The 19,665-nt window shown below is 42.8% G+C and overlaps 1 protein-coding gene across 2 annotated transcripts in view; it reads right to left on the reverse strand.

The window, feature by feature from the left end:
- The window catches only part of PIK3AP1 (phosphoinositide-3-kinase adaptor protein 1), a 94,240-nt gene that overhangs the window by 69,395 nt on the left and 5,180 nt on the right, over positions 1-19,665 (reverse strand). Inside the window, exon 2 of one of the 2 annotated variants that reach the window (XM_037138918.2) lies at positions 18,459-18,875. In XM_037138918.2, coding sequence (XP_036994813.2) covers positions 18,459-18,875 — 417 coding nt within the window. Of the gene's footprint in view, positions 1-4,404; positions 4,537-18,458; positions 18,876-19,665 lie in introns of those variants that run through there. The other variant, XM_053662460.1, reaches the window with a different exon arrangement.

Consider the following 19,665-nt stretch of genomic DNA (forward strand, 5'->3'; position numbering starts at 1 on the left):
AGTTGCAGAATAATATGTACAGAATGACTGTTTACAGTGAAAAATGCCTGTGTGCATCTTTTTATAAATTCGTGAAAATGTTCTGGCAAGACGCACACCAAACTGTTTGTGGTAGTTAGCCACTACAGAAGAGAATAAAGATTTGGGGAAGTGGACAAATATTTTTACTCTTTCCTCTATTGACTTCTGATGGTTAGAAAAAAATTATAACAAGCATGTATTGCTTTTATAATTTTAAGAGATTTTAAAGCTTAAAAAGTGAAAGATTACCTTAACATAAAAGATACAGTTTCTGTGACAAGAAATAATCAGGGCTTAAAACCAAACCAGTAGCCATGAGAATAGAAAGGGTAGAATAAACCCAGCAGGCAGATGCTGACAAAGAGCAGAGATGAGCCTGGGGGAGGCTGGAGTCCGTTTCACCTCCTGACAGCCCCATGAGGTGGGCATTTCCACCTCACTTTGCAGATAATGAAATGGAGTCTCGGAGAACCTTGCCCCCAAGCCCAGAACTGGTTACCAAAGCCAGACTAGAACCTTAGCCCACCTGCCTCCAAATCTTAGACTTCCTGCCTCGGCCAGCTGATTTCCTTCCTATCCAGGGCCCTTTGAACTTCCTTTTCTGTGCTCAAGTGCCAATGCCACGCAGCAGTAGGAAGCTAGGGAGGCTGAATATACAGGGTCGGCCCCTGGGGAAAATGGTAAGGCTGAAACATGCTCCCACCTCCCCAGGGGGCAGTAAGTCCCAGATGTTAAACTGGCCATTAACAGACCAGTATCCACACGCCATCTTAGCTCATGAGTATTCCTGAGTGCACATTTCTATGGAATCTGAAATGTCTCTGTAGCATCTAATACAGCACCAAGTTCTTGGTAAATTCACTGAGTGGGTGTTTAATAAATATATATTAACAGGAGGGCAGCAGGATCACCTGAAGCAAATGTGAAATTGCATTCGATTCCTTATTTAGATCATGAGTGTTCTGAGAGTATTTTTTTTTCCTCAACAATTCAGGATGTAGGCAGTCAGTGCACAATTGTGACAGATAATGGCTGCGATACTGCCGAGAGAGTAATTTAACCACTCTGTTATAAAGCTTCCGTAGAAAAGTAGCAATAATATCTGTGTGCCAAGACTTTGATCAAACAGCCAACCAAGCAGATAGCATTTACTAACATCTCCATGTGCCCACACTGTTCCTAGCCTCAATGGAGAACCCTGCAGAATGATCGTACACAGCCCCACCCCCCTACAGAATTTACACTCCAGGGGGAACCAATGCCAAATTCAGAAAATGATTAGATAAATGCCTACTACCTCTGGATGTCCCAGCAAGTGAGTTCCCTAGACCTCTAGAGAGAGAAGAAACTATGGATTCTAGAATCTAAAGGATAGGAACTTGGATAGTAGGGTCAAGAATGAAGACAAAAGACAGGGCTTCTCTCCAGCCTCTTAGGACCAGAATGGCATTTCGCAGTATCCAGAAAAGCACCCGCAGCTTTAAGGCTATTCCCCCCTCACCCCCCAGCATGGCATGGCTGCTTGGCCAGAACTGTTTAATGCCCTGACCACCACTCTATATCTTTATGTGCCAACAGGCTATTGCAGATACAGGAACAAACAATCCCACGCCACCCAAACACCACTTGGCATTTCCACCGTTTGTTCCATAGGCAACACTGGATGTCAGAGTTTTGTCATTCCAGCCAACCATCGTTCCCCACCCACACCACAGAGCAGAGGAAACCTTGTACAAATACACTGCCTAAGATCTTGAGGGTAAATAACTACTGATAATAAGGGGGGGTTGGTGATAAGAATCAAAGGGCAAGGATATGTCAGAGGAACTTCGAAACTGATGCTATCGCCACAAAATACACTAGCCTATGGAAACTTACTATGTATGACATTTGATCAGAAAATCTGTGTGCAAGATGAGTTCCATTTATCATTTCAGCAGGATCTATATACGCATTCCGCTCTGTGTCCAACTGACATTGGGGAAAAGGCTGCCTCAAAACCTAGGGTCAGCCTAGGGCTGGGCTGAAACCATCTCTCCAGAAATCTTCTCAGTCATATCACTGTACCAGCCAACAAAAAGCCCTCCAAGAAAAGAGGGCCAAAGCACATTTAAATTTAAAAAATTTTTCAATTACACTTGACATACAATATTATATTCATTTCAGGTATACAACATAGTGTTTAGGCGTTTACATAACCTACAAAGTGATTATTCTGCCAAGTCTAGTACTTATTGTGGGAAAGCTCTTTATCCCGATAAAGGTCCTTATGCCACTAACTCAAGTTAATCTTTATAATTTTTCTTCCTCATTGTCCCTCCCAAACCACTTCCTGGCCCCAATTCAAAGGCATTTGGTGCTTTCCTAGCCCTCTGCCTAGTCTATGGAGTCTCCTCATCCCGGGACAGCATTCCCTCCCATTCTCACCAATGCCTCTTAAATCCAACCCCTCACTCCAGTGCCGTCTCCTCCATGAAGTTTTCAGCTGCCCACCCTGTTGAAAGTGCCTTCTTGTTTTCTGAATTCTACATGCATGCCAGTCCCACAGGAGGCATCTCTCACTCGTATGGTCTGAACTCACCCACTGGGCTACATCTTCTTTCTCTACCTATAATCTAGCACCAAGTCCTACTGGTTCTGCTCGCATTTCATCTTTCAAAAGTGTCTCTGTCTCTCCACTTTCACTGCCTCTGTTGAGTTCAAGCCCACCTCACCTCTCCCCTGAAAGATGCAATAGCCTCTACCCAACCTGCGATCTCCAGCCCTGCCCACAGAGACAGTGGACCGAACTTACTGAAAATCAGTTCTGATGATGTCGACCCTGACTCCCAGCCCTTCCATGTCTCCCCATGGCCTTCCGAGCAGTATAAGCTACTGAGATAAATAAGAGGCTTTTTAGGATCTGATCTTCCCTTTAACCTTCCCATGAAAGCATTAGACCAGTTCTAAAACTTTAGTGCCCAGCAGAACCCCCCGGGATAATGGTTGAAAAATACATGTACCCAACCCACTCCACACAGACAGTCTGGTTCATTAAATAACTGGGAGAGCCCAGGAACATGAATATTGAAAAAATATGTGGGGTTCATATATTCATGGGGAACATGAATTTTTACAAAAATATGAGGTTCACATATTGGTTCTTCATCAACACCAAAAATACATGATTTTGATGACAGTATTGTGAGGGTCATACTTGAGAACACCTCATAGAGACATCATGCAAATGGGACTGGAAACAATTTTTGAGATGCCAGTGAAGGCAGTGGTTAAGGTTAGAGGCTTGGGGCAAACCTGAAGTTCCCATGAGCTATTGGGAAGGTAACTTACTGATTCTGTGTCTCATCTGCAAAATAGAGATAAGAACAGTATCTATCTTACAGGTTAAGATGAAATAAAACCATCATAAAATGGCTAGCACGGCATTTAACACTACAGATATCCTGCAATTGGTGGAAGCTTAAGGAAACCAGGAAAAAGCAACAATGTCCAGGATTTTATTTTGTAGTGCCTCTGGGTTGAAAGAGACTTTACAGATTCCTACTTCAGTTTTGCTGGCAGATGTCTATCCAACCTTAGCGTGAAGACTTCCAATGACCCAGCCTCTGGCTGCTACCTCCTGAGGCAGCCTCTCCATTGTTAAGGTATTCCAGATGTTATATTCACTTCTTCCTTAAATCTACTAGAATTGTGTTTGTCAGTTACCCTGTTCATGAATCCTAATCTGCCCTCTGGAGCATCATCAAACACTATTCTCATTTCCATAAGTGTCCTTCATATGTTTGAAAGTAATTATCTTGGGTTTCCTCCGTATTTTCTTCTTTAGGAAGGGAAAAGGATAGGAGATGAAACCAAGTTCAGAGTTAGAGTCCTGGGCTTTTGTCTCAAGCCAGCTGGGTGTCCTTGGGCAAGTTACTTGACCATGCTGAGCATCAGTTTCACTCTAGCCCAAAATTCTATGATTCTACAATTTCTTCTATTCTTTCTCTTCCTCAGGCATAGACATGTTTCCAGACCCCTCACTGTAGCAATTGCCTTTGCATTGTTTGACGAGAACAGAACAGCAGCCTCCCTTTGGGAAAATTCCCTCACTCTTTAGCATCTGATCTTCCCTCTAACCTTCTGATCTGATCTCTCACTCTTACCAAGTGGTTTAAATGGAGGATGCCCAGTTTTTAGAAATCTCACACCCTAGGCTATCACCATGGGCCATTCATAGTCTTCCCATCCCTGGCCACAGTCAATTAGCCTAGAGTTAGGCAACTTACCCAAGTTTAACTATTTAGACCAGAGAGAACAAGTATTAATTCATCTCTGGAGTTGGACTTGGAAGGAAGTAAAAGCTCCTAGTGGCTGTAATTCTCCTTCTTGGAGATGACTTACCAGAGAATGACACCAATATGCAGAGAAACATAAAAGAGAGCGGTGGAGAGGTGACCTTGTGAAGTTGAAGTCCTTGGTTCCAGATTATCTCTGAGGATCAACTGCACCCCTGCTGTTCCCATAGTTTGGTTAATCCCCCTTTTGCCCAAGCTGGGGTTCTCTCCTGACAAACAAACAAGTCCAGAGTGATACACTGACCTTTCTAAGCAGGCCTCAAAAGGAGATAGCTCTGATTTAGCCTTTCCCACTCCTAACCCTTCACCTAATTCTCCACTCCCCTGACCTTCTGCCAACAGCTATTCCAGATGGGTAACTAGAGTCCATGTATATAACACAAAAAGGCTGTCACTTCTTCCAGCCTGGCCGCTGTTCAGAAGGGCATTTCAAGGCTTTATCTTAGAGCAGTCATGCTACTTTGCTGACTCATATCAAGCATGTGGTCCCCTCATACTCCCAGCTCCTTTTCACATAAACCATGGAAGCCAGGACTTTGCCTTTGCTATGCCAATTGTATAGTTCAGTTTGTTTTGTTTTGTATTGGGGAGTTGGGGTAAGGGGATGAGGTTTGGGTCTTAATTGCAAATAAACACTTAGCCTTGTTAAATGTTACATGTTGGGTCGGGGTCAGTGTTCCAGTCTGTTGAGGTGGTTTTGACTCAAGATTTCATCACTGGTGACAAAGCTTCCCGACTGGCCTACCAAATGCACTGGGTCACAGATTGGCCAGGATAGCCACTCCCTCAATGCTCTGCTTCACAGAATGAAGTGTGGGGCTCTGAACCCACGTTAGCAGCTTCTGACTCCGACAGCCTCATCGTTTTCTCAGTATTCCTATTTCAGGTCTCCATAGTTATGGTAACATAAGGAAGTTAAATTCTGTATCACACAAAAGTATCTGTGTCACTCACAAGTAAAGCCACTGTCTGCTGGAAAAGTTACCAACTGAATAGGAGGAAGTTCACAGAGACGCTGCCCAAAAATCAAAAGCCAATGATAGGAATACATAATGATTGAGAGGTGGCCTTGAAAACTGTAAAAGTCAAATGCATCATAAAATATATTTCAATATAGCCATTTTTAAGGTTTTATTTATTTATTTATTTTTAGAGAGAGGAAGGGAGTGAGAAAGAGAGGGAGAGAAACATCGATGTGCAAGAGAAACACTGATCGGTTGCCTCTCACATGCCACCAACTGGGAGCCTGGCCAGCAACCCAGGCATGTGCCCTGAGAGCCATTTTTAAAAAGTCAAATGTGAACTAAGGAATGTTATCTCGTGCAAGCATAAAATTGTGTTAAAAATGGGCTCAACCCTCTTTGCATAAAATCCAACAATGGTTAATTCAGTCTCTGGGTGGTTTACTTGAAATAGCATACAGCCCTGACCAGCGTGGCTCAGTTGGTCGGGTATTGTTCCGCAAAGTGAAAGGTCACCTGTTTGATTCCCAGTCAGGGCACATGCCTGGGTTGCGGCTTTGGTGTCTGATCAGGGCGCGTGTGAGAGGACGTTTCTCTCTCACATCAATGTTTCTCTCGCTCTCTTTCTCCCTCCTTTCCCCCTCTCTAAAACTAAATAAATAAATAAAATATTTTTTTAAAAAGAAATAACATACAGCTGAAATTATGATCAAAACTGTTAATATGATCAAATCAATTTACTTTCTTAACTTTTAGTTTTACTTTTCAAAATAAAGCCCAATAAGTTGTTTCCCAGGATCGATATGTCTTTGGATTATGAGGGCATCCTAAACTTGAGTTGATGCGCTTGTTGCAACTTTTGTACACTGATCTTTGTCCTCAGAAAAGCCCTGCCCACTCTGCTCTGCCACGTGACAAATCTTTGACACTCAGAAGACAGTTTCCATGATTCCAGAGGAACTTCTTTTCTCCACAACAAGGCTTATTTTTTTTCAAACATTTATCATCTGACAGAATTTAAAATCACCCCCATTCATTCCAGTCATTCGATAATTTACTGAAGGCCAACTATGCATGAAGCTCTGTCCTAGGCACTGGGGACACAGCAGTGAAAAAAATCACCACTCTCCTGAGGCTTACATTCTATTACAGGGACAATAAATAAAAGAAAGTGATTGAATGGATGAGTAGATGAATGAATGAGTGGATGGATGGAAGGAAGGAAGGGTGGATAGAAGGATGGATGGAAGGAAGGAAGGGTGAATAGAAGGAAGGATGGAAGGAAGGAAGGAAGGATGAATGGATGGAAGGAAGGAAGGAAGGAAGGAAGGAAGGAAGGAAGGAAGGAAGGAAGGAAGGAAGGAAGGAAGGAAGGAAGGAAGGCTATCTGTATGTGCCTCCCACTGAAAAAGTGAACACTTCATGTAAGCTGACCAATGCAGAGTAAAGGAGGAGGCTCTTCTCTGACACCAGTACTTCTATTCATAAAACCTCGATGTGGCATTTCCTTTTTTTGGAGATGGCTTTGCTCTGCTGACCACATTTACCTTATCTTCAACAAAACCCACCAGACCTTCTCACAAATGCTGCTCTTACACTATACATCCCTTCATCCTGTTCTCATACAAGAACAGTTTCATAATTTTTTTAGATCCTGAACAGAATTTTTATTGGTTCTTATTAATTTTAACTAATCTTTAGCCCATCCTTCTAACTACCACACTTAGATGAACTAGAAAGTGACACTTTCAAATTTTACAATACACACACCTCTACATCACTGCTGTCTACAAACTTAAAGGAGAAAAATGCTCATTTTAAAACTGAACGCTTGAATAAAACTAAACTACTCTAAAATTTTAGACAGTCCAAATCGCTACTCTGGGAAAATGGCTGCCCTGCCTAAAAGCCATGGTTAACTTGGGCTCCATGTAACCATTAGATTTTCATGTGTGTAACATTTGCCATAACTACAAGCCATGCCTTTTCTGCTCTTCCCCAAGATGGGTGCTCAGGAAACTCTTTCTTTCCTTAATGAATGCTGTAAGGAACTGTCGGAGGGGCCTTCAGGATATCTTGAGTCCCTTTTATTATTCAAAGAAAGATCCCTAACTTCTGTTTCAGAGCACTGCACACACCTGGCATTGTCATTAATGGGACAACTGGCTGTTTATTGGTCCCCTCCCTCTGGGACACATAAACTCTGCAAGAGCAGGAACTAAGTGTGGCTTTTTCATCAAGTTTTCCCAGGACCTTATAGAGTGCCATCGCCATGGCAAGCACACCATAAGCTCAACAAATATTTGTTGACTATAAACATAAATTAACAGTCTCATCTCTGCCACTAATTGTGTCATATTAGGCAAATCCTCTAACCCCTCTGGGTCCTACTTTGTTCATTTTAAACTAAAGGAGTTGGGCCAGATGATCCTGAGGTTTCCTTTTCCAATGTTAATATTCAATGTATTTCCACCTTGTGGACAAGCGGCTCCTGTCTCTGTTTTCCAATCAGAGACTCTGGAGCCAGAGAGTTTCCAGAGCACTGGCCAGTTTTCATCACATGCACACCCCAGACCATGGAAGGAGGGATGCTGAAGGATTTCTGTGACCTATGAAACTCCGAATTCTAAGCGACTACAAAATAAAAAATAAATGTTTAGGCTGCCAAATCACCATGTGATTATCTTGGCATTACATTCTCCTAAAAAACATTTAACACACAAATCTGTAATCAATCACAGTCAGAGACCTCCTCTGGCAACAAAGCAAGCCTTTGAGAAATGATATTCATAAAGTTTTGTAAAATAAAGGGGGAATCTGTTTCAGAATGAGTAACAGGTTGACTCTGTTTGGAATGCTAAATGCCACATCCCGCCACAGAAATGGCGGTCTCCCACATTTTACATGCTAAAAAAAAAAATGAGTCAACAGCTAACTCTAATATTCTATTTGCAAGCTTTAACTATACAGCCTCAGACATTATCTGTATATGTAAAAGGAAACTTATTTTAGTCCAATTTAGAAGTAGAGCATTTTCATTTCATCATCAGCCTCCCCTCTATTTCCTGTGTTATCAGATGCTAGAGAGAGCCAGCGGTCTGTTTGTGAAACTGGCAACTTCACAGACAAAACATGCACGTTCAACCAGCATTCTTTTCCACAAGAACACAGTATGAATCTAACCTTGTAAGAGTCATAGGGGAGATGCACATAGGCAGAAGGCATAAACCCAGAACAAAGAACAAAAAGGTACCAAGGAATTCCTGAACTGACCAAGCCAGTTCTAGAGGTCTCCTCTGAACTCTACAGATTTCTTCAGTTCAACACTCTCCTTCAAATAGGATACACCCAGTCTAACCTTGGCTCCTAACGGATTTGCACACCCCCATGGAGCTAAGAAGTCCACAGTTAACTAGCTTCCACAATGGCACACCTGATTCTTTCATGGAACCAGCTGTCCTGTTCAGTACATTTTAAGTATGGAGACTGTAAAAAGGATGCTCTCTAGGGACCTGGTCTTGCTCCAAATTAACTTGAAGGGTTTCTGTTTAGTCACATCCTATGTGGCCACAAGACCAACCTGCCATGGAAACAGCTGATGATCCAAGTGGCACCTGCAGCACAGGCCGCTAAGAAGGATGCTCATGGGAAAACTTTCTCTTTCTCCATCTGGGGCATTCAAAATGGGCTCAGGGATAAGGAAAATGAACAATAATCTATAGGTGCATCTACGCATAGGGTCATCCACCCATCCATCATTTACTAGGCACCGACCACACGTGAACACTGTCAGTAGGGACCAGCATTTTCTTTAGAAACATAAACATGGTGAAAATGAAATAGTCTCCAAATGTTTTTTCCCCACAGAAAAAACCATTTTTTCAATCACTGATTTTGTCCATTTCTCTGTCTTAGAAAATCAACTGACCACTGTTTGTATTTCCATTTTACCAAATTTTGTCTAAATTAGGAAGTTTTCTGCCCATAAGTCCACATGACAAGTCTTCTGTGGTTTCAATAATTTCTCCAAGAGGCAGATAAAAAGTCATTTACAGTGTAAATCATCCTATTGCCTTGGCCTTCTGACACACTCTCCATCATGTGAATGGCACTGGAAACAAATTGAAAAGCTGTCAAAGCATCCTGTAATATAGGGAAATTAACAGACCCATTCTGTTATGCATATCTGCCCCCATTTCCCCTGTCCCCATTACCTTCCTAGGAACCCATAAATCTACATACAGACCCTAACAAACAATAAAGGGAAGAAGTTAGACACAGGTATACTTTCATTCCCACACCAGTACCAGCATCACGTTATATTCCCCTAAGTCTGCACTTGGGCTCAGGTACACACACAGAAAGCTATTATTATGTCATTTAAGGTCCTATTTAAAAATTCTGCTGTGAAAGATAACTTGTTAGCTAAAATAACACACTCTATCTTGATGGGATTTTGAAAACTACCAGATTGAGACCCAGCAATGCAAAGTAAGGTATGTAAACATCTCACATAGTTAAAATAAAATTTCATGGCTGTAAAGGTTTGAGATGTTCACTTGTACTCTTCCCAGCATTTTAAAAAGGAGAAGAACAGATCTAGGGGGGGCCACATGACTGGCCCGAGGTGGCAAAACCAGTCAGCGTCAGAGTCCATGAAATATACACCCCTACTCTCTTACTTTTTATCATAAAGACTGTAGTAACCCAGGAGACATCAATCCAGATTTGACCGGACAAGAGTAAAAACATGACTCAAACATAAGCAGCTATCCCTTCCTTGGAGTCATTAGCCCACACCAGTCGGTGACGGTACTGACAGTGCACCAATCACACACACTGATATCACGCCACTTCCCCTTCCCCAGAAGAGCAGCCTAATGAAGCCAAGAAGGAGGCTAAGGGGTTTACACAGAGGAGCTTCACCTGAGGCTTGACCTTTTTGGATTGGCTGGGTGCAAGCCCAACTCCTTCCTCTAGGTCCACAAAATCCCCATGACTCCATCATCTTTCTCTGTTAAAATTCCTAACTGAAAGTCAAGCATGAACACAGTGGAAAAATTAGAACAACAGAGAAATGTCCAAAACAAAAAGTTCAAAATGTCCTTCATTCATCCAAAGGCAACCACTACCAACAATTTCTTGTGTATCCTTTCAGGAAAAAAGTCACACACACATAGTTTTTAAAAGTTGTGTGTGTGTGTGTGTGTGTGTGTGTGTGTGTGTGTGTGTGTTTGGTGAGCATCCTGACTTGATTCTGTCTTGACACAGGTTGTCCAGAGATCGGTCCCACTCCTTCAGATGATAAACTTGGTCATTTCAAGGACAGAAAGAAACCTTGTCATTAATCAAAGCTAATTTTGTCTTAATTGCTGCTGTATTTGTGGACCTTGTGAAGATAGTTAAACAGCTGACAAAATATCGAAAGGGACAAAGAAAGGGGAAGAATAAAGAGGAAGTACAGGAAAGAGGAGATTAGCGAGAAAAGGAAAGAAAAAGATAAGGAGGGATTACATACCGACCAACACCTGGCAGATGCTCATTCAGTTCTTTCTGAATGACTGACTGACCAGTGAATGAATGAAGAAACCAGGATAGGCATATTTTTACACATGACATTTAACATATTAACTGATATGGCCTGAAAAGTAAGCATCCTTCTTGATCTACACTGTCTATCATGGTAGCCACTGGCCACACGTGGCTATTGAACATTTGAGATGAAATATACACCAGATTTCAAAGACTTAGTATTTTTAAAGGATGTAAAATATCTCATTAATAATTTTATATTGATTAAATGTTGAAATGAGAATATTTTATTTTAATTTTTGAGAATATTTTAGATATACTGGGTTAAGTAAACCATATTTTAAAATTAATACACCTGTTTCTCTCTCTCTCTCTCATTAGTGCAGCTACCAGGAAACTTTGAAATTTCCTGTGTAACTCACCATATATGTTTTTTGGATAGCAGTGGTCTGGACTGTAGATGTTATTACAGCACTATGTCTGTCTTTCCCTGATCTATCCCAGCCCCTCGTACAGGGCCTTGAGAATAGTCAATGCCCAATAAACATGTCCCGGATTAAAGGCTGCCTGTGGTACCCAGACAAGGCAATAACTAAGCTTCAGACTGCAAGGCAGGAGGCCCTGACCCTGATCCTAGCTCTAACATAAAAGCAGCTGCACGACCTTGGACAAGTCATTGAATCTGGTTAAGCCTTGTTTATCTCATCTTTGAGTTGGAGATAACTTCTGCTTTTTAGAAAAATTGCATGGACCAAATGAAATAATGTCCATATTAGTGCTTTGAAGTGGGAAAACAGATGTCCAATCCCTTCGAAGTTCTAGTATTCTCTTTGAGCAACAGTCCCAGGAGAAGCAAGATGCAAAAAAAATACTGAAACAACAGGGCAAGAAACTAACCGATTAAATTCCTATAGCTCATGTTTCCATTCCGGCACATGTTAGAAAGTTTAGATCAGGACAGGTGCAAACTTGAGAATTCTCACACCAGTGGAAACTTCAGCATTCATCACTCCCTTTTCACTGCAGCTCACCAACCACAGGTGGCAAAGGGACTTGCAATTACGCTCCTTGAGGGGCCACAGAAAGACTAATAAACTGAAAGGAGAAGGCTGTCTCTGGGTAGCTGACTGAAGCAGTATGATGGCCAATTTCACTATACCATCTGGGCTCACAGCCTTATAGGAAATTGATAATCCCAGGAGACCCTCAGGTCTCAGCAGAAACATTCCATAGGCATAAAAATCTACTGTGGGCATTTGTCCTTAACCGTTCCAGGCAGAGCTAGGAGAGTGGAGGCATCTTATTCTACAAGGCAATCAGGGTACCTGGTACGGAAATCCAAGGGAAACTTGGACAGACTTGGACAGGCTGTAGCTTTTTAGTGACACCCAGATAGATTTCACCATCTCAGTTGAGCATCTTCTCCATCATCAAAGTTCACTTCAAAAGAGAAGACTGTGTAAAGAAAGCATCCTTCAGCAGGAAGCACTTAAGGAGGAGCCTTGGGGAGCCAAGTGCAAACTAACCCACAGCAGAGAAAAAGCAGACCCGACCACCCACAGCCACGAGGCAAGGGGACAGCAGAACAAAAATAGTCCATTTCAAGTGGCCTATGGTCAGATTCTTTTGTTATTCTCTGCAAGGCCCCACAGAAGCCCCAGAAGTCAATGGCTTACCATCAGTGAGGCCACCACAGCAAGGACAGCAAGGAGGGTGCAGTGACTTCCCCTTTGCTGTGAAGTTCTGACTCTTCCCCTCTCTAAAGGCTGCTGCCTGTGACGTGGAAGCGAGTTGTGCCACGGCCAAGCTCTGAACCCATGGGACCAGTGCCCCATGACCCGCATCATAACAGCCCATAGGGCCTGAGCTGCTGCTGGTTCATCCAACCAGAACACCAAGGACAGGACAGCAGGTGTGGAGCAGAGCCTGGAACAGGGCTTTGCAGAACAGCTGCAGAGCCTTTTTGAAATTCATATTCCCAGGACTAATGCCCGGAAATTCTGGTTCTACAGGTCTGAGGTGGGGCCCAGGAACCTGCATTTTATACAAAGTACAGGGCAATGCCAATGCCCAGGTGGACTTGGGAACCTGAAGTCTAAAGAAACTTCATTGTCCCTAATCCTTTCTCTTCCATGAAACTTTTCTGTCCTTCTTAACTCTACAAGGACGAGGTGAGTTGGGGGAGGACTCAAAGGAAAGCAAGGCCAGCTGGAGAGCATTCTAGATTATGAGGGCCCTAGGTTCCAAAGTGAACTGCTCCTGGTCCTTATGCAAGTCATTTAACCTCTCTGAACCTCAGTTTCCTCAACTGAGGAGTGGTGATAAAACCACCTACCCACTCAGGACTGTGGGGAGAGTAAATGCACATGAGATGCCCAATGCATTACTCATAGTCACTGTCATTAAAACACTTATCTGAGTATTAGCTCTCTCTGTGAAGGGACAGATGAGTGCAGGGCTATTCTCCATAGGAGGATCTTTGCAAGAGGTGCTGCAAATGTGAGTAACTGACATAGGCATAAAGGGAAAGAAAAATGAAATGAACTGCAACAAGAAGAACCGTAGTAGGAGGGGGCATGGATTCAGGTTATTCAGGGAGGGTGAGGAGATGCACGGTGGGGAGGGCGGGCAGTCCTGTGTCTGGGAGGCTGGAAAGATATGGTTGGGAGGAAATCGACAGAGACGCACAAAGATTTAGGCACCGAGCAGCATGAAGATTTGCTGCAACATTATTTATTTATTTTTAAATGGAAATAACCTAAAGGTATTTTTCTCTCTTAAAACATTATGATAAATACATATTACTTTATTGCAGAAACAAAATATTCCTTTTTAAATTTAGGGAAAGATTTTGGAATCTATGGGTCAGCAGAAAGCATTTTTAAATATCCTAATTGTTTTTCTTTTAAACTCCAGTTTAACATTCAGGTTAGAACATTAATATTAACAAAGAAAGGTCAGATGAGGATATATCCCTTTAAATTTTTCCCACAGGAACATAAGGCAAAATACATTAGGATTTGAGATCGTAATTAGCATCTGAACTTCTAAATCACCAAAGGCCATGAGGAAGGATGAGGGAGGTGAAGAGAAAATGATCCATGCAAAGAGGCAGACGAGATCTCTAGTGTCTCTAGTGAGATCTAGTATCTCCCAATTCTTTAGGAGAATTAGGTGTAGTGCCTCCCTTCCCCCTCACACATACAACACAGTGACGCATGCACGCACACACAGACAATGATGAGAACTTCTGAAATAAAACTCAATATCACTCACCAACTCCTTTCCCACCCAGGCTCACCAGAATCTATTTTTGCATTCAAATGAGATTTGCAGCAAAGAATTGCACTCTGGTAAAGAGGAAACAATTTCTGTGCTATAACTGGGTTTTTCTCACTTCTTCTTTTAAAGTAAGTCCAAAGAGCTCAGAACAATAGTACAATCTTCTACGCACTAAATATATATCCCTGCAGACATCTTGGAATGAGACTGAATCATTTAAAAGTTCTGGGTAATTTGCCATCTCCTTAGCAAACTTATAATGATATATTACAACTGGAAGCAACCTTCCAAATTGTCGGGCCCAGCCCATCATTTTACAGATGAGAATCTTGAGAAATAAAACGGCTGCTCCAACACACTGAAGACTCTAATTAAAACATCTGCCCAATTCTAAGGTAGCTGATAAATTTGGAGAGAGGGGGTGGAAAATAAAACCTCTAAAACATTTTTTAAGTGGAGTAGTAATTATGATCAACGGGCCTATTAAATGAAGAAGCCATAAGGATCATGATGAAAGCATCCTTCCACTCCAATGTCAGGACCACTGACTTACATCTGGAATACTACAGGATTAAAAGTTGCCAGCGCTAACTCATGGAATCTTGAGTAGCAGCACAGGAAGAGAACCAGGAGCTCTACCCTAAAATCTGTCAGCATAAGCACCAACACTGGCCTAACTACACACCTAAACCAACAGGTGTGCAGGAGTCACCCTGATGTGATGATGCCCCCATTTACAGAAGGGTAGGAAAATGGTCTGTGCACAGCAGAGGTACCTGACCACTGACCTGACAAAGGGAGGGTGGCATAGACCCTCGCCCAATATGGACCGCTGACCAGCAGCATCAGCATCAGCATCAGCATCAGCATCACCTGGTTGCTTGTTAGAAAAGCAGAATCTTGGCCCCCACCCAGACCTACAGAGTCAGGATATGCACAGTTGAAGATCCCCAGGGCCTCCTGAACACAGTCAGCTTTTGGAAGCCCCTGTTTAGGTAACACAGCAGCAAGAGAAAGTATACCTGACAGCCTGTAACTATATTTAACCTAAGTATCTGGAATAATTACCTCCATTACCAGTTCTACTCTCTAAAACTTGATCTTTAAGCCTTATTTTAAATTTTAAGTGGTCTAAAATTTAGCCTAAATTTTAAATGGTCTCAGTGAAGATCTCATTAGGTACTCGTATTTTTTCACAAACTATCTCAAAGTTATGAAAAATATATATATAAATACCCTGGGAACTTTACCATTTTCAAGGGTTACATAGGTTAAAAATTGAGGTCTTTTGTTCCTGCTATTTTCCACTGGGGTCATAGTAGGGGCACAACCAATCCATCCTCAGTTCTGAGCTAGAAACCTCAGGGATCCCTGGTGAAGGAGGAAGACTGAATTCAGAACAGAAATATGCTCCTCGTGAAAAGAGAAATTTCACATAAGGGAATTTTATAATCAAAAGGCTATGACAGCCCCATGAGCCAACCATGGTACCAAGGGTGAGCCCACTTTAGCCCAGTCTCCACTCACACACTCCCAGGGATGTGGACCTCACCACCTCCACGGGCCACCCCTTCCATCTCTGCATGCTCTGACTGTTCCTAAGCTTTCCTGAAATTTGTCTCCCTGTAGCTTTCAACAGTTCTATAATCAGTAACCCCGCGGTTACTGTCCCTACCATTAGTTTATCCCCCTTTTGAATGCAGAAAGTCAAAGAAACAAATTCCGTGTATTTTTTTCCTTCGTAGGTCTGGGGCAGCTTATAGGGGTGGAATGTATGAAAGTTTGATTTTTTCCTTTTATTTTGATGTCTCTTAGGAAAACTTTATGTTTATAAGAAGAATAGTCAAATAAACCAACACAAGTTATAGAGAATATAACAAAGGACAATTCTACCAGACCCCTAGTTCTGGGATAGTACTATTCTTAAACACTGTTAGCCTGAAGCTTCCTAGGAGTCAAAGCAGGTATGAAATAGGGCAAGAAGATGGTGCTTCAAAAATGTCTGAGGCTCTTTGGCTTGGGAGAGTTGTAGGCTATTAGCCCTGGAAAGCGTCTTAGACCAAGTCAAATTCTACCTCTTACAGAGAAGACTGAAACCCAAAGAAGCTAAGTGACTTCACCAAAAGTGGACATCTAGTTGGCAGCAAAGACAGGCAACTGAGTGTCTCTACCACTCTTCAGAGATCTTTTTGCTACACGGCCTGACTCTGAGTCCTGTTTGTTTTTTTTTTCAAAGAGACAGACAGGAAGGGAGGGAGAAAGAGGGAATGAAACATCAGTTGGTTGCCTCTTGCATGTTCCCATCTAGGGACCTAGCCTGCACACCAGGCATGTGCCCTGACTGGGAATCGAACCAGAGACCTTTTGGTTCACAGATCTGCACTCAATCCACTGAGCCACATCAGCCAGGGCTGAGTCTTAAGTTTGTTAAGAAAGCTTGTCTAGAATTTAAAAAATCAGAGCTATAGCACATAACTGGACTGAGCAAGGGCAGTGGCTATGGACACCCAAAAGTAAATCCAAGCCATCCCGCTACACACAGAGAGCTTCAACTCCCAAACTCACAAACCTAACACCAGATAAGGAAGTTGCACTGAAGCGTGAGCCACCTTTCCTCCTCCTCCTCCCTCCTAGAATTTCATTTGTTCCCACGTATCCATTGATTCTGAACTGCAGAGATTTTCCATTAAGCAGCTCATTTTAATCCCCCACTAAAGTAATCTTTCTGATGAAATGCTATTTGCTCTCCGAACATAAACAGAATTGTGAAACACTTCATTCTTTCTGAAACACTTGAACCTAAAGGCCCACAGCATACTGAGCCAGGGCTGTTAGTAAAAAGTAAAATATTATAGGCCATCCATCCATTTATCCTGGCATCTAAACATTGGATGTATCCAAACAATATTCTAAAAATCCTTTTTAGCATCTATTTTTTTAAAGTCACACCAGTGTAATGTTATAAAGAAAACCTGTTGGAGCATACAGCATAAGGGGCCAGCCCAGGGACAACCTGTCCATGGAGCTCTGCATTGGTGGGCAGGGCAGAGCGGCCAGCCCGCAAGATCCTAATGAACCTTTGCCGAGATATAAGCTCATCCACAGAAACAATGCTGTGTCTCAGGCCTTTGTAAATTTAGGCAGATCACAGCTACCTCAAAGCAACAAAGTGCAATCAAGCAAGTATGAAGTGTGTGCTTTTTCTACCATCCTGTCCTTCTGAAGTGAAAATAAGCAAATCCAGAAAAAATTACTAATCCGGGTCTTAAGCGTTTCAGGTGAGATCCTTTAGGCTAACACTAGTCATTCATATTTCAAAATGGGCTGAGATCCCACGTGTTACATGACCTGTTTGTATTTATTGGTTTAAAGCAGACTATTCCTAATATAAAAGCATCTAGAAAGCTATGTGAGCTTCTTAAAGTCACTAAAAATTTGTGAATTCTTGATTCAGTTCATTAAATGAGATGGGTGGATAAACCAAATTAATACCAGAGAATTAATACCAAGTCACACCAGGGAAAACTGAACATAATTACATCACTCCAGAGTTCTTCAGGTTTCTTTGTTGGCATCAGATTGACAAGATCGCAAATGGTAAGAGAACAGAAGAAAACACACAGCCTGCTCATGCCCAGGGTGAGGCAAAAATAGAAAACAAAAAGAGGAAGAAAAGCTGTGACATGTGTCCATCCAAGAGCACATCTTCCGTTACTGTTAATCAGAGTGTATGTCACACTTCCTGGGGCCACTGAAGTCATCAACCCTGGCAGAGAGGGGTGGGATTTTCCCACTTTAAAAGGAGAAAATGGGCAAAAAACGGAAGCTAGGCTGATGGGAAATAGAGAGGTGTTTCTCTATAAATATCCAAAAGCAATCCCTTTTCAACAAAAATCTTATGGTCCCATGATGGCAAAATGGAAAGGGCTTGCAGGCAGGAAGGTGGGCAGTCCTGTTCCTCACATGCCCACCAAACTAAGTCCCAGCCTCCTACCCCCACTGCCCTCCTCTGGGCTGGAACCTGTGTCCTGCACCTTCCAAGGTGCAGAAAACTCTAGAAAGGCCTTCGTCCTGGCACAGAACCCAAGGGAAAGTATCATCTTCCTCTCCTGCTGTGCAGACCAATCCTCTCGTTACCCCATCCCAGGAATAGGACACTCTGCACCCATAGATATGACTGGGGCTCTTAGCATAGTGAGGCTCATGCCCATTTTGTAACATATATGACTAGTGTTAAAGTGACAGTGTCTCCCCTGGAATGCCTGGGGCTTCATTAGTCATTTTTCTAGGGCTCATTCATCTTTACTTCAGAAGAGATCCTTACCTTCAGAAATGGCCTTCTTCACAACTGCCACATAAGTCTCAGGCTCGTCGTCACAGGTGAACTCCTGCCAGTGTGCCCAGTCTGGAAAGAAGTCCAGGAACTCCTTGCTGTCCCGCACTCCGCAGAGCAGCCGGACCATGCGATGTGGAGGGTGGAAGGCTCTCTGCAGCAGGGGCAGCAGGGCTGGCTGGCCAAAGCACTGCACCAGTTCTGCAGACAGTAGCACCACGATGCAGCGCGGGCTGAGAAAGAAGGTCAAGTCCTCAGCAGAGAAGGAGGTCTCAGGGCCCAGCCTGTAAGTCAGTGTCTTCTGGCTGCGGACCTGCCGACTGGACAGGAAAAGGTCCTGAAGATACTGGCACCATTCCTCAGCATCCGAGCTATAGAAGAGGAGGATGTCACACCCTCGGAATGCCCCTGAGCAAGAAACAAGGCACAGAAGTGTGTTAACACACCTGCTCCTTCTAAGCCATGACCTGCAAGATATACCAACCAGATGAGGAACTCGGCACCCACAACCTTCCACCATCTGCCTCCAGCATACCTGCCTGACCTCATTCCCACTTACAATTGGTGTTACAACCTTACCAGACCCTTGGTCTTTGCCTAAACATACAATGCCATTCAGATGTTTACATTAGCTTCTGCAGGCATACTCTTCCCCCCACAGCTGGCACAATACAGGATAGAGATGATACTGATGATGATAATTACTATCCTCATCATAAAAGCAAGCACTTCTGTAGAGATCACTATGCTCCAGACGCTCTTCCAAGCCTGTCACCTGGTAAACTCACGTAATCATCATAGTGACCTTCTAAGGTGGGCACTACCATTAGCCCCATTTTAAAGATGATAAAACAGAGGTGGAGGGTTAAGCAACTTACCCAAGATATACAATGGCAGAGTCAGAATTTGAACCCAGACAGCCTGGCCCCAGAGCCAGGCTCTTCCCCCAATACAGTGGTGATTTGCTGTGCAACCTTGGGCAGGTTACTTAAATATTCTAAACCTCAGTTTACTCCTCTGCAAATGGAAATATAACAGGCGTATTTATCAGTGAGAATTAAATTAGAATTTTATGTAAAGTGCTAAGCAAAGTGTTTGGCATGCAGTAACCCCTCAGCAATTGGCACCTGCTATCATTATCCTGACATTATTATAAACAGTGCATTAATGCAAACAGCAACTGTGGTTGAATTAATGC

This window comes from Artibeus jamaicensis, unplaced genomic scaffold (genome assembly GCF_021234435.1).
Source record: "Artibeus jamaicensis isolate MK-2021 breed Jamaican fruit bat unplaced genomic scaffold, CSHL_Jam_final contig_252, whole genome shotgun sequence".
In the NCBI taxonomy this organism is placed as follows: Eukaryota; Metazoa; Chordata; class Mammalia; order Chiroptera; family Phyllostomidae; genus Artibeus; species Artibeus jamaicensis.